General features: G+C 43.4%; 1 protein-coding gene across 1 annotated transcript in view; it reads right to left on the bottom strand.

Moving 5' to 3' along the window:
• The window catches only part of BTK (Bruton tyrosine kinase), a 289,004-nt gene that overhangs the window by 80,869 nt on the left and 191,894 nt on the right, over positions 1–16,241 (bottom strand). The window contains exons 5-7 of the mRNA XM_073573073.1: positions 16,022–16,103; positions 12,514–12,642; positions 5,336–5,403 (exon numbers count right to left, since the gene is read on the bottom strand). Of these exons, the coding sequence (XP_073429174.1) occupies positions 5,336–5,403; positions 12,514–12,642; positions 16,022–16,103 (279 nt within the window). The remainder of the gene's footprint in view (positions 1–5,335; positions 5,404–12,513; positions 12,643–16,021; positions 16,104–16,241) is intronic.

The following is a 16,241-nucleotide window of genomic DNA, read 5'->3' as shown; positions in this document are numbered from 1 at the left end:
CTGGCTAAAAGTAGTCAGTGTACAACTTGTATAACTGTATATTTGGTATGTCCTCTAAATAACTCCACACACAGTCATTAATGTCTAAACCGCTGGCAACAAAAGTAAATACACCCCTAAGTGAAAAAGGCCAAATTGTGCCCAATTAGTCATTGTCCGTCCCAAGTGTCATATGACTCATTAGTGTAAGGCTAGTTTCACATTAGCGTTTACGTCCGCCGCTAAGCCCCGTCCCCTGCCGCGCCTCCGCTGGTAGCTCCGCCTACGGATGCATGACGCTGCATGCGTCCTGCGTCCCCTATCTTTAGCACTGGGGATGCAGGCTGTGCGCAGTATGAACTGCAGAGGTTACAGGGGTGGGGGGTCAGCCTGTCAGTGCTCAGACCATACGCATTCCTGCAGCGGTTACAGGGGTGGGTGGTCAGCTTGTTACTGGAGACAAGCAGACTAAGGACATGGATAACTGGAGCCATGTTCTGTGGTTTGGATGAGACCAAGATAAACTTATTTGGTTCAGATTCTACATTGTATCAAAATGTAATTTTTTCAGTGTTGTCCAATGAAAAGATATAATAAAATATTTATAAAAATGTGAGGTGTACTCACTTTTGTGACATACTATATATATATATATATATATATATATATATATATATATATATATATTCGAGTATAAGTTGACCCGAGTATAAGCCGAGGCATCTAATTTTGCCACGAAAAACTGGGTAAGCTTATTGACTTGAGTATATGCCGGGTATCCATTGTCCCCTCATCCCCATCCTTGAATGCATGGCTCCTCCATCCCTGTCCTTGTATGCATGGTTCCTATTAGAATAAAACACATCCTACTTACCTTACTGCACGCCCTTGCTGCATCTCTTTCCGGCGCCAACAGCTGTTCCTGCCGAGCGATCACGTGGCCCCGCTCATTAAGGTAATTAATATTCACTCCACGCCTATGGGAGTGGACAGACATGAATGAACATTAATGAGTGGGGCTACGTGATTGCTTGGCCAGAAGAGCTGCTGGCGCCAGAACGAACAAGATGCAGCGAGGGCGAACAGGTAGATAAGTAGGATGTGCGTGCTGGAAGCCGGCGGCTGCAGCTGTAATTGTGCCAGTGCAGTGAATATTAATTTCTCTTTAGCAGCAGGCACAGTTACAGCCGCAAGCACCTGCCTCCTGTCATCCGCTGCTCTGCCGCTCCCCCTCCTCCGCCATCTTTCTGGGACAATGACTCGTGTATAAACCGAGGGGGACGTTTTCAACTCAAAAAAATGTGCTGAAAAACCCGGCTTATACACAAGTATATACGGTATACTGTATATAAGGCTGTGTACACATATTCTGTTTAATTGTATTACTGTTTTCTGATTTTGCCATATTTTACTGGACTGCCATTAGTCCTTGGTGCTGTGTATACATACATAGAGATACTGGTGTTAGCTGAATAAATTGTGTTTGTTGAGTGCCACTGTCTCCTGATTGTCTGCGCTGTTGCATCCCCAAACCTGTTAACAGTGTGGGAGGAACGGCCCCCGTCGAGTTCCGGCTTGGAACCAAGGGAGCCGTCATCTAGGTTCCGGGCAAAACTGTCCCCGGAGGACAAAGTTCGGGGACGGACCGTTGTGACAGACAGATGGGCTGGGGGAGGGACCAATATAAAGGAGGCGGGGAATTTCCAGGACGATGAGTCAGCAGACCGACACAGAGACAGCAGGAGACCGTGGGAGCGGCTGAAAGCGAGAGCGACTCACCAGTGCCAGGGAGGATGCTCACCGAAGACCCCAGAGGGATGGTACTGAGGCGAATATCTGGGACTTGCTGCCCCACTCCAGCCCACGGCCACTGCAGCTCCAGTTCAACCCGCGGCCGCTGCTGCCTCCCCTCAGCCCGCAACTGCGGCCTACCCGCGGTCACCCGCTCCAGCTCGAGGCTGCGGCCTGTTCCCCGCCACCTGCAGCCGCCCTGTTCTCACCAGTGGCCGCGACAAGTACAGTACCACCGGCGGCCACCACTGTCCCGCTCCGGTCTGCAGCAGGAGCCGGGCCACTGCTGACCGCAGACTCCCCGTCACAGCCGTTAGCTGTGCAGGTGGCTTGTCATTCGCCATCACATATCGCTGCCGCTTGCCCCAGGCCAGGGGCTGCAGCCCAACCGTCCAAGGACTACGCCAGAGCCTGTGGGGCGGAGCGCGCAAAGTCTTCGTCATCGCCCCAGCAACTGGGCCAAGCAACTACGACGCCGAAAGACCACAACCCGAACGGCGAGGGATGTCTGGACGGCTAAGTTGACTTTATAATTAAGGACCCGTAGTCGGCCATACTGCGGCCCTATAGTGATCGGCTGTTGCCGGAAGTAGTCGTGTTCTACCCGTTTGTGTTTGCTTGTATAGAGCCCCTGCGAGGGCAATCCGTGTTACCCCTTTTGTTGATCAGGCCGTGACTGAGGAGAGTTCCCTCTAGTCTTATAAACGTTAATATAGAAAGCACCTAACTGTCTCGCGACTCGTCACTGCATCCTGTGTACCTGCAAACCCCACAACAGAATAACACAGAGGAGACTTTGGAAACACTGAATTAGTGTTTTTGTTGACTTGAAATAATAAAACCAAATTGGAGGGGCTTATAGGATGTATGTGTCTTAGTAATGAGCAAAAATATACCGAATAGTCTTATGGGTTACCGCCCTATTTTAGCTTCTTGATTTTTCGCAAATCGGCTGTCCACAGACATGGTGACCGGGAATATTCTGATCAATCATGTGTTAATAGATTTAGAAAGGTTTTCTGATTTTAAACAGATGTTTGTTGAAGAAGAAGTCCTGTTTTGCTCTATACCTGCGTAGTGTGGTCGATTATATTTATTGTCAGAAGTCTCTAGTCTGATACTGCTTATTGGAAAAGTTCTGGCTCTGATGAATTTGAAAATTATCTCTCATATTATATATTTTACACAATAAAGAGTAACATATTGAAAAATATAGAGAATCCAAAAGTAGAGGAGCACTAGTTACTCCTATTGGAGGTAGCAATCCTAAAAGTCAATATCAACCCTTTAACGAGCCTTGCCACATGACTTAGGATAAAAAGCCAAACAAAATACTCACACGTTTCTGGGTGTTTGCCTCTCATCAGTGCAAAGAAGGATGGCTGATGTGGCTAGGTGAGAAGCTCCTGATATATAGTGTAAGGGTCAAAGTTTTTCCTTGTGCAGAGTGGCAAGATGGCCTAAGGAGTCTTATAGACGATGCAATGCTTCTCTAAGAATTTAAAGAGGATATTTGCATATTTAGAGAGGAAGAGAACTAGAACTCTAGGGGCACTGATTAAGGGCAGCAATACTAAAGGTCAATATTAACCCTTTAATGAGATTTGCCACATGACTTGGGATTAAAAGCCATACCCGACACGTGTATGCAAATGGAATGTTTGGTTCCACCATAAGGATGCACTAGAGTTCCTGTTTTCTTCCTTTCTGAAGGGGATATTTGCATCTTTAAATTCTGAGAAGAGAGCTACAGTGGGGAAAAAAAGTATTTGGTCAGCCACCAATTGTGCAAGTTCTCCCACTTAAAAATATGAGAGAGGCCTGTAATTAACATCACAGGTAGATCACAACTATGAGAGTCAAAATGAGAAAACAAATCCAGAAAATCACCTTGTCGGATTTGGCAAGATTTATTTTTGAAATTGTGGTGGAAAATAAGTATTTGGTCAGTCACAAAAGTTCATCTCAATATTTTGTTATATATCCTTTGTTGGCAATGACAGAGGTCAAATGCTTTCTGTAAGTCTTCATAAGGTTGGCACACACTGTTGATGGTATGTTGGCCAATTCCTCCATGCAGATCTCCTCCAGAGCAGTGATGTTTTGGGCCTGTTGCTGGGCAACACGGACTTTCAACTCCCTTCAAAGGTTTTCTATGGGGTTGATACCTGAAGACTGGCTAGGCCACTCCTGGACTTTCATATGCTTCTTATGAAGCCACTCCTTTGTTGACCTGGCAGTGTGCTTGGGATTATTATCATGCTGAAAGATCCATCCACATTTCATTTTTAATGCCCTTGCTGATGGAAGGAGGTTTGCACTCAAAATCTCACGATACTTGGCCTCATTCATTCTTTCATGTACACGGATCAGTCATCCTGGTCCCTTTGCAGAGAAACAGCCCCAAAGCATGATGTTGCCACCCCCATGCTTCACAGTAGGTATGGTGTTCTTTGGATGCAACTCAGCATTCTGTCTCTTCCAAACACGACGAGTTTTGCTTCTACCAAACAGTTCTACTTTGGATTCATCAGACCATATGACATTCTCCCAATACTCTTCTGGATAATCCAAATGCTCTCTAGCAAACTTCAGATGGGCCTGGACATGTACTGGCTTAAACGGGGGGACACGTCTGGCACTGCAGGATCTGAGTCCCTGGCAGCGTAGTGTGTTACTGATGGTAGCCTTTGATACGGTGGTCCCAGCTCTATGCAGGTCATTCACTTGGTCCCCCTGTGTGGTTCAGGGTTTTTTGCTCACCGTTCTTGTGATATGTGATATCTTGCGTGGAGCCCCAGTTCGAGGGAGATTATCATTGGTCTTGTATGTCTTCCATTTTTTCATTATTGCTTCCACAGTTGATTTAATCACACCAAGCTGCTTGCCTATTGCAGATTCAGCCTTCCCAGCCTGGTGCAGGGCTACAATTTTGTTTCTGGTGTCATTTGAGAGCTGCTTGGTCTTTAGTTCACCATAGTGGAGTTTGGAGTGTGACTGTTTGAGGTTGTGGACAGGTGTCTTTTATACTGATAACAAGCTCAAATAGGTGCCATTACTACAGGTAATTAGTGTAGGACAGAGGAGCCTCTTAAAGAAGAAGTTACAGGTCTGTGAGAGCCAGAAATCTTGCATGTTTTTAGGTGACCAAATACTTATTTTCCACCATAGTTTGCAAAAAAAATCTTGCCAAATTAGAAAAGGTGATTTTCTGGATTTGTTTTCTCAATTTTGACTCTCATAGTTGTGGTCTACCTATGATGTCAATTACAGGCCTCTCTCATCTTTTTAAGTGGGAGAACTTGCACAATTGGTGGCCGACTAAATACTTTTTTCCCCACTGTATATGGCCTACAAGTCTCCTTACAATATATTGGCACTCACCACAAAGAGAAAAGTTTCACCTGAGATCTCAGCTTGGTTTATGCCAGATAGATCAAAATAATTTTGAACCTAGATATAAACTTAAACAGGATGCAAAATGAATTAAGGATATAACTGAAGATCAAGTATGTTGGATGGACTATCTTTCATACATGAATTGCCATTCCTTTTTTGTTCTTACCAAAGCATCTGAAGGTGCAGGTGGAAGTGGTTTTCGAGATCTTCTCTTCGAAGAATCATTCTTTAGCACTGCATAATAGAGAAAGAAATAAAAATGTCATTTTAGAAACATTTTATATTTTAGATAAAGCTAAAAGTAGATTGAAATATTTATATGCGGGGCCCCCAGCATGGGTTTTACTGTGGGGTCCATCATATGGTGTGGAAACTAATGAGTTGGGCCCTTATACAGCATGGGGGCTAATGTGGGGGCCGTGATATGGTGTGGGAACTAATGGGTTGGGCCCTCATACAGTATGGGGATTAAAGTGGGGGCCATCATATGGTGTGGGAACTAAGGTGGGCCCCCATACACTATGAGGGTTAATGTGGGGGCCATCATATAGTGTGGGAACTAAGGTGGGCCCTCATACACTATGGGGGTTAATGTGGGGGCCATCATATGGTGTGGGAACTAAGGTGGGCCCTCATACACTATGAGGGTTAATGTGGGGGCCATCATATTGTGTGGGAACTAAGGTGGGCCCTCATACACTATGGGGGTTAATGTGGGGGCCATCATATGGTGTGGGAGCTAATGTGGGGCCATCATACACTATGGGGGCTATCATATGGTGTGGGAACTAATGAGCAGGACCCTCATGCAGTATTGGGGGTTAATGGGGTGGCCATAATATGGTGTTGGAACTAATGAGCAGGGCCCTCATACAGTATGAGGGCTAATGTGGCACTCTCATATGGTGTGGGAACTAATTTGGGGGGCTCTCATAAAGTATGGGGACTATTTTGGGGGGCCCTCATGCAATATGATAGGTAATTTGGGGGGCTCTTAAAGTGTGGGAGCTACTGAGGTAGCCATTAGGAGTTTGTGCAGGTTGGGGATAGATGGGGACGGTGCAGGAAATGTGAGAACTCAAATGTGTCTTTGTTGTAATCTCTGCAGACAAGTCCTGGCTGGACAAGTTGTCATGTCGGTTTGGGCCAGATGGAAAAGAAGGGAAAAGTGACTGACTCCACCAGAAAGAATGTCACATGTAAGTCACCATCAATAACTGTACTGTGATCTGCAGGACTGGTATCTACCACTGACCATATGGTGGTAATATCAGTGCTGGTCTTTAGATAGAAATTTATTTCCAGTAATGGCATAGTCATCTGCTGAGGTTCCCCTATACCCACTAATAGGCTGCACCACCATAACTGCAACTGGGGTCACCTGGCTAGGGGCCCACTCAGAAGGTTTTCTCCTTCTCTGAGCTGTCATGTGCATCTAACAGCCGTGGGTGAATTTGCGATGTACCCGCAGCTATTGACAAGTTAAATGCAGTTGTCAATCTCTGACAACGGAATTAAACACCCGCTAACCGGAAGCACATCATAAGACCCGCCCATCGGTGTCTATGTCACGTGATCACATGGCGTCAATGGGTTGTCATGACAGCTGGCGGTCCGCAGAAAATCCCCTTGCCTGTCATTGTAAATTCCCTATGAACAGCGGCCCGTGGCATTCATGGGGGATCATGATTTATGCTACACACAGCAAGGATTAAGGCAATTGGATGATAACAGCTTCAAGTTTCCTTAGGAGATTATTGAAGCCAGAAAAAAGTAAAAAGTAAAAGTTTTTAAAAATATTAAAAATTCAGAAAAGTCCAAATCATCCCCTTTTGCTCCATTCAAAATAATAATAAAAAATTCACATATTTGGTATCTCTGCATTCATGTCTGATCTAGCAAGATATAAAGTAAATTAATCACATAGGTAAACAGAGCAACAAGAAAAAAATTGAATCGTCAGAATTACGTTTTTTAAACCACCGCAACATTGGATAAAAAATACAATAACAGGTGTTCAAAACATTGTATTTATCCTAGAATGATATCAACAAAAACATCAACTTAGCGCCCAAAAAGTAAGCCCTCACCGGCTCCAGATCTCTGAAATGGAGATGCTATGGGTCTTGGAAAATGGCAACATATTTTTTTCTTACGAACTTGATTTTTCCCCACCACTTACCGGTAAATAAAAAAGAACCTATACATGTTTGGTGTCTACGTAATTGTACTGACCTGGAGAACCAAAATGGCAGGTCAGTTTTACCAATTAATGAATATCGTAAATAAAAAAAACCAAAACTAATTGTGGAATTGCACTTTTTTTCAAAATTAAAACTTCACATAGCCCTGACATATACAGGCTTCACTTAATATTTTATTTTTCATATGAGCTCTTAGGCTAGTTTCACACTAGCGTATGGCAGAGCTGCGGAGGGATGCGGACTTCCTCCATGAATCTCCGCCCACTGCCGCATCTCCTCCGTTCAGCTCCGCCTACGTCGGCATGCAGCCTGCGTACCCTATGTTTAGTATTGGGTACGCAGGCCATGCTGATGTATGCGGATGCCTCCGCATGTGTCAGTATGATGGTGTGGCAAACTGCACCGAATGCAACGTGTCGCATTTTGTTGCGGTCACCGCAACGTCCAAACGACGCATGCGGAGGCATCTGCATACATTGGCATGGCCTGCGTACCCAATACTAAAGATAGGGTACGCAGGCCGCATGCCAATGTAGGCGGAGCTGAATAAAGGAGGTGCGGCAGTGGGCGGAGCTTCACAGAGGAAGTCCGCATCCCTCCGCAGCTCTGCTATATACTAGTGTGACACTAGCCTTAGCAATGGTTCACTGTCAATCAAGATGGGGACTGGCTTTAATTTTCAAATATTACATCATAGCGATGCACAAATCCTTAGACAACGCCAAGGGGGCACATAAGTGTTCTCATTTGCATATTAAATAAATGTCACTTTTTCAGCAAATATCACACTAAACTGCATATGCCTAGTATTATTTTTGTAGGCGCTACATCCCCTATATATATATAGCGGGTGAAATAAGTATTGAACATGTCACCTCAACTGTGACCTTCTAGGAGGTCTTTGCTTAGCGACTGGTGGGCACCTCAGAATTGGGTGACTCAACGATTTGCTTAGAATGGGCATAAAATGTTAAAAAATCCCCAAAATTTAGATACTCTTTAAAGCTGATGTTGCAAGTTTGAAAGTTATTACCTATACACAGGATAGGGAATAACTTTCTGATCCTACCTCTGTGGTTTCCGCCGATCTTAAGCGGAGGGCTGATTGGAGCAGAGGTTTATTATCCACACTACCACTCCATTCTATTTAATGGGAATGTCAAAGATCAGCAGAGCACTGACTCGGCAATCTCAGGCGCTCCCATTAAGAATGAATGGAGCAGTAGTGTGGATGATCCACCTATACTAGAGTTCTCGGAAACTCTGGAATTCTGACAACCTTAGGATAGGGGACAACTTTGCAACTTGAGACAGCCCCTTTTAAGGAGCTTTAAGAATGTAGTCGATAATGGGAAGCTGATTATCAATCTATTTTAACAGGCCTGTCAATCACCTGATGCACGAGCAAAATGGCAAATGGCATTCGTCAGGTGAAATTATTTTTAAGCAAACTGAAAGGGAGTCTGTCACCCCAAAATGACAATTAGACTGTATAAACATTTACAGCAGGTGAAATAAGTGTTGAACACGTCACCAATTTTCTAAGTAAATATATTTCTTAAGGTGCTATTGACATGAAATTGTTCCCAGATGTCTGTAACAGCCAATCCAATCCACACAGGCACAGAAATTACCGTAGATGTCAATAAATTAAGCTATGGGCAATAATAACTGCTTCATATCTCAGGATTCAGTTAATTCTTTTTAGCATCTATTTAGCACTTTATCAGGCAGGTTACAGAATGGATCTGCCAGAAAAAACTGATGTGTGCATGTAGGTAGGTGAGCCGACTGGTGGGTGGTCCCTTTCCACCGCGAACAGACAGAGACAGAGACTGATGTGCGTCCAACAGGTCCTGTTTATTAGCCATCCTCTCGACGACCCGCAGCACCACACAGCAGTAGCTCGACTCTGCAGCACCACACAGCAGCTGCTCGATTGCACACACAGGCCCGGGTACCTCCACTTCCTTTCTTCTCCTGATTGACATCCCTCATGGCTCTTTCACTGTGGCTGCCCTAGGCCTACCACCACAGTGCTTCGCCTGCCCGAGTCCGGCCGTCTTGTGGTACCCCAGGCTCTCTCTCTGTCTGCGGCTTCTCCTGTCAGGGCCACTCCCCTGACTGTCTCTGTTGTCAGTCCCTTCCGGAGCTTCTTCTCTGTCTGCCCCTCCCTTTCGTCTTCTCCTCTCCTGAGCTCCTCTCCCCGGACGGACCTTCTGGAACTCTCTACTCCTTCTTATATATCCCCTCCATTGGAATTCCCCTCTAGAGTTCCTGTAACCCCACCCCCCATGACTTTGTGGTTTCATAGCCCTAAGCTGCTGTTAAGCCCTGTCCTCACTGCTCCCTACTCCCATCTTGTGGCCAAACTACAGTACTACACCTTCCTTCATTTCTGCTGTCCTTGGTCTCCCCATAGTGGCCAAACCCAGTACTTCACCATCCCTCACTATCTCCAGCTGTCCCCCACCTTCATATACAGCAGTCCAGCGCATTGTACATTAACCCTCCTGCTGCAGACAGGTCCATAAGTCAGTCCACTTCCCCTACATGCACATACCCTTAGTCTGACTGATCAGTGGGTAGCAAGACCACTTAAAGAGCCTAGGGCAGTATGAATGCCAAATATGACCCTGCCTGTTTATAAACATCAGCAAGACATGTATCTGCCCCAAGATGGGATAATTTTTGGACCGTTTATACACTTAAATTAGCCTATAAAGTCTGAAATTGCAGTGTGTAGTTAAATATACTTGTGGTTACTACCTGTTAATATCCGTTACCCCCTAGCTAGATAGGCTGAAGTCAATTGGACATTAGTAGGCTGTGTTTGCATTATAGAGCTCAAAACAGGTCAATACACACCTATGAGTCTTCAGAGTTTTAGGATATGTGCACACGCTGAGGATTCTGCTGCGGTTCCGCAGCGTTTTTGGCCCTGCGGATCCGCAGCAGTTCTGCAGACATGGTACAGTACCATGTTATCCTATGGGTCATCAAAACCGCTGTGCTCATGCTGTGGTTTTTTCCGCACGGTTTTGCTGCAGTTTACAAACCGCAGAATGTCAATTCTTTCTGAGGATTCCGAAGCGGTTTGGCACCTGTTCCATTGTCCAGATGTCAAACCACAGAGGAAAACTGCAGGCAAATCTGCAGGAAAACCGAAGGTTACTTTACCTGCGGTTTTACCTGCAGATCCATGCAGGTGAATCCGCAGCGTGTGCACATAGCCTTATACACATATTTTCCAGGCAATTAGATGGTTTTCACTAATGCGATTTGTGACAAATAAATCAATTTTGGAAGTAAAATTTAGTAATTCCTGCAAATTCAAGGTTTCAAACGATCTGCTCATCTCTATTTGCTAGTCATAAGCCGCCAGTTTATGTACACAAATGATGCAGATATCAACATTGTAAAAAACACAGTAACTACATTTATTTTTACTTCAATTTGAGATACAGCTTTTCAGTAATTTGGTCTCAGTGAAAGTTCAGAAGCAAGATCTAAAGGGCTCATTTTAAGTGGGAACTCTACTTTCACCAAAATTTGTATGAATCAATAGTACTGTACAGGCAAAGTCAGGAGACTTTGTAATATATCTTACCAGATAAATCTGCTTTCCTCCCCAGTTATAATACACTTCTTCCCCGCTTCCTACCTCCTTATCTTGTTATTCACTCTCCATCTTGCTCAGACAAGATGGACTGCAAGCTCACTGTCATGTCTTGTGATATAGCCTATTATACCCTATAGAGATAGAAGTGGGGAGGATGAGTGAGGAGTACAATGAGGAAACAGAGGGAGACACAAAGACTGTCCTGAGCTTTCTAACAAGTCTTTTACCTCACTTTAATGTTGGATTCATATCTACACTGCTCAGTACTGCTGTGTAATGTACTATTTAATGTGGCTGCTGCTTGCCTCTATGTGTTAAAAAAGGAAAGAAGAGCAGACAAGGCCTGCATCACCACCCTGTGCACCCAGGCAAATGCCTGGGCCCTGAGCAACTGGGGGGACACACTCGCTGTCTGGGACACCGGTACTTGACGTGAATCAGGGGGCCCGGTGCCAGCACCAGCATCTGCTTCCCTGCATCATACTTTCAACTGTTTAAGCATCCTGAATACTGATACAGTTAAAACAATGAAGGGAGAGGGAGCATCAGCTTACACTCCTTCTCCCATCATTCTCCCTCTGCGTCTGAGCTCTATGATGTCTTAGTGCAATGGTGTGATGACATGGCTACAGCGATCCCTCTGTGCTGAGCAGTGCAGAGGATCACAAAATGCTGAGGAGACTGGAGCAGTGGTGGAACAGTAAAAGGTGAGTATTTGATTATTTATTTTTAATGTATGGAGCATTATATGGGGCCCATTATAATGTATGGTGCATTATATGGGGCCCATTATACTGTATAGAGCACTATATGGGGTCCATTATACTGTATGGGGCATTATATGGGGCCCATTATACTGTATGGGGCATTATATGGGGCCTGTTATACTGTATGGAGCTTTATATGGGGCCCATTATATTGTATTGAGCATTATATGGGACCCATTATACTGTATGGAGGACTATGTGGTGCCCATAACACTTTATGAAGGACTATTTGTGCCCAATATACTGTATGGAGGACTATGTGGTGCCCATAATACTCCATGGAGGACTAGGTGGTGCCCATAATACTGTATAGAAGACTATGTGGCACTCAAAATACTGTATGGAGGACTATGTGGTGCCTATAATACTCTATGGAGGATTATAAACACAAAGGACAGATTATTTTGAAAAGTTACTTGAAAGGCTTGAAAGTACAGTTATCATTTAAGTGGAAACCATAGGAATGTTATGTGAAGTCAATGATAAGTCTCATATGAAAAATTCTGCTGTCTGTGTCAACTTATTTTTATGCAATACAGCAGCAAAGCAAGGATTTGTGTTGGCTTTATATGATATTATTTTTTGATATCTGAGTTATAAAAAAAGCAAAAGAATATGTAGAAGTCATTCATGGGTTAATGATTTCGGAGGATAAATCTATGGTATCTACAGATAATGAACATTCAGCTAGCGGTTATCATTCATTTTTGATTCATGAGTGCACAATTTTACATTAAGTTGATATACTGACTTCCATTGGCACTCCGCAGCACTTGGCATCCCATGGCATTCTTAGCTGTTTGTGCACAGCATAGGTACTGTCCATCTTGGTGGAAGCGTGGATGAAACTTCTGAGCCAGGTCACTATTAAATCGGATAACTAAAAACAATGAGAAACACACAAAAATATGAGTTTTCTAATTCACTCTAGCGATAGCAAAGAATCCAATGTCGTCACTTAGCTAGCTCTAGGGCTCAGTGAGCAACATTTTTCTGTAAACATACTTTCCACCAATATTGTTAGGTATTCTGTATAAGTAATAGTAAATTAATTTTTTAAAATTTTTTATAAAAAGATGCTTGAATGAAGAAACCTCGCGTTTACTGTGAAAAGTTGTAACAACGAAAAGTTAAAGTTGGGTTCTGCTCACATCACATTTGTGCATCATTTTGACAAGTTTACTTTCCCCCAAAATTTACTTTAAAAAAGGTCGTCTATTACTTGGGCAACCTATTATTAAATACTGTTTTCCTCTGCATAAGGTAAAAAAACTCACCTCCTGCACTGGTGTTATCCCAGCAATGTTTGTGCCAGGTCTCTTGATCATTGAGTGACATTGTTGTGTCATGTGAGCACCAAAGACAACCGGCAGAAGGATACAATTTAGGTGCTGCTCGGGTGGCATGGTAGAACATGGTGATTGATAGAGCAACTTCATAATGAAAGTGGGAGACAGCACCGGGAGAGAACGCACCCAGAAATTGAGCGGGTTCATATTAGAAAGAGGAATTGTTGAGGTGGTTTTGTGCTGTCCAGGAACAATATGTATATTGTTCCTGGACAGCAGAATATTGTGCAATATTAAGCAAATATTATTACCTTTATTGTAGTCCACAAATTAACAGATCACAAAATGTTTTTTGGCTCCGGACAGAAGTCTTCATAAGGTGATTACCTGTCATGTGTGTGTCATGTTCCCCTAGACCTGGAGTTAGACGATCACGTAGGGTAATGAATCGCAGGTCTTCTTTAGAGATAGTGTGGTTTGTGTCTCATATTAAAAGGATTTAGTTTCCTCTGGTTCTGTCGAGGTTAACAACCCTTTCTATGCTGGTCCAAAACACGCAACTCCATTTCAGCTGCTTCTGATCTGGTCATTACATCTTCCTATAAAAACTTGTCAAAACTTCTTGTCCCTGACGGTGAAAGATTTGTCTTCTTGTGCTGTGTGCTAAAGCTAAGTGGTTGGAGTTGAGTTGATGCAGTAGTGTTCTGAGGTTTGCTGTGGTATATGTGTGCTTATCTCCTGGTCCCTGTTTCCATATAGTTTTACCTCCCTGTCCCTATCCTCCTCCCTATTGTTGGTTAATGCTTTTGTATGATAGAGGTTTTCTGTTATCCCAGTTTTGTCTTTGTGTCTTGTTTATTTTTCATTTCTATCCCATGCCTCATGGGATGGGGGAGGGGACAGATCAGGGTTTGACATGAGCATAGTAAGGTCGGAGACACGGGCCTCTCTACCTTCAAGAGTACCCCCCGGAACAAGGATAGTTAGGGTCACAGTTCAAGGGACAGTTTGAGCCCCTCTTCCTTACCGGAGACCGTCACAGCGGGAGATTACCTGACAAAGACTCCTGTCTGGTTTGTGATCTGACAATTTGTCATTTCAATACAGCTAATAATATTTGCTGAATATTTAATTTTATATTTTTCAACCACCACCTTGCTGATTCCTCTATCTAAAGCCAATCGGCAGCCACTAATGGGTTGCAGTGCTCACATGTCAAATTTCGTCCAAGGGAGGAGTCAGTGTTGCAGCCTCAGGAGCACGAAATTACAATGTAATTTGACAAAGCTTTTTGTGAGTCTACTGTAGATAAAGGAATATAATGGGTTGATTTTTTCCAGCAATTTTAATTGGTCTGTTTTTCTTGTACATGAGAAATACTGATGTCTGAATAAGGCCTATGACAGCAATTCAGCTGTTGTTATTGGAAGAAAACATTATTATGGCCAAGGTGAGAAGTAAAATACAGTAGTAGTTATGTGGATAATGAATCTCATTTTAGCTTTGGGAAAACTATATTTTGTGTAGTATAAAATTAAAGGGGCATTTGTCTTCCTTTCATCATGGCATTACAGTTGTTACTGTTATATGGAGGACTAGGATAGGGAAAAACATTTTATAATAGGGGGACACTAGCCTATCTGGAGCAGGAGCTCAGCTTACCTTAAAACAACCAATAAAGATTTCAATCTCTTCAATCAAGGTTACTCTGCTATAGTTGTAGAAGGGTTGGTTAATTTATAAAACTTGGAAATTAGTCCATTGTTTCCAAGGTGGGTGTGGAATTTGGGGACTAAAGAATCTACTCTGATAGAAGTTATAGAATTTTTTATAGATTTTAACTGGTGGGGGCTCTGAGTGCTACTACCATCATGAATGAAGAAGACTGAGTTGAGAGTCTCTCTATGAGGGTCTCTATGTGTGTGAGAGCCTTGTATCATGAGGCTCTCGCCATATGGGCAATTTGGCCATTCCCAATATTTGATTTGGCCAATCTTCCATTGGGAAGCCAATCTGATGAAGGTGCCAATGATTAAATTTTTGCTTGCCAGACACTTCCCTTAGAGACTTCAGGGGTTCAGGTGTTGTGTGTAAATATACCTGTGATATCGCTAGTTACTACTCATGGACAAGCTGTGAGGCAGGGTAGTCAAATGTTCTGGGGTCGGATACCAAGAGAGCATGTAGTAAACTAAAGGGGAAAGACACAGGTCATGTTCTGAGGTCAGAATAGCAAGAACATAGAGGACCAAAGCAAAGGGGCTAGGCAAAACGGATGGTAAGAATGAGGTCCAAGGTCAGGCAGCAATAACAAATAGAGCACATGAATACAAGGTAAACCACAAAGCAAATGCTACATCTAGCAGAGATCTGGCACTTGGAACAGGGAACACCTGAAGGAAGCTCCCAGTCTCAGATCGGATGGCTGAGCTGTCAATCAAAATACTGACCGCTCAGCATGCCCTGTACTAAACTGGATGACTGAGATGTCAATGAAAATACTGACAGCTCAGCCCACTCCTGCACCAGATTGGACAGCTGAGCTGTCAGTCACTGCATCCAATACACAATGAGCGGAGGAATCGTGACATTATTCAGATGCCTCATTCTACCTGCATTTTTGTAGCTGGATCAATAAAAACTGGTTGCGCTGACTAACTTAACAGACTGTCCAAATTGCTAGAGTACTGTGCCAATGCAAAGGGCAAAGAGTTCATAATGAGGGCGGGAACCCCTCTTATTTTATGGGGATGTATAACGTTAAGAAACCTGTTCTACTGGGTGTAAAGACATATGGGAATGGAAGAATATGAAGAGGGTAAAAAATACAAAAAATGTTAAAATCAAGTCATATTTTGGTTAAAAATTGTGTAATTAATTATGTACAAACTTAGTTCATTCTGAAAACACACAATCATAGTGACACTGGAAATGATTATATAAATTATTATACATAGGATTGCACTTTACCATGCTTTATCTGATGAAGCCAACGTTTCCTCAGATCCTCAGTGGGAGCAAAGACATAGAGTGGTCCATCATCATACACTATCTGTAAGTAGAATTTATGGTTTAGAAAATATTGATGAGGGCAATACATGGAAATGTATTCTGCATTTAAAACAATAAATAGCTGAGTAGATATTACTGAACACTTGTTTTATTTATTTATTGATGCATCTTACAAATA

The sequence above is a fragment of the Dendrobates tinctorius genome, unplaced genomic scaffold, assembly GCF_039654945.1.
Source record: "Dendrobates tinctorius isolate UK_male_01 unplaced genomic scaffold, ASM3965494v1 ptg000034l, whole genome shotgun sequence".
Classification (NCBI taxonomy): domain Eukaryota; kingdom Metazoa; phylum Chordata; class Amphibia; order Anura; family Dendrobatidae; genus Dendrobates; species Dendrobates tinctorius.
This window is presented reverse-complemented; position numbering and strand designations above follow the sequence as displayed.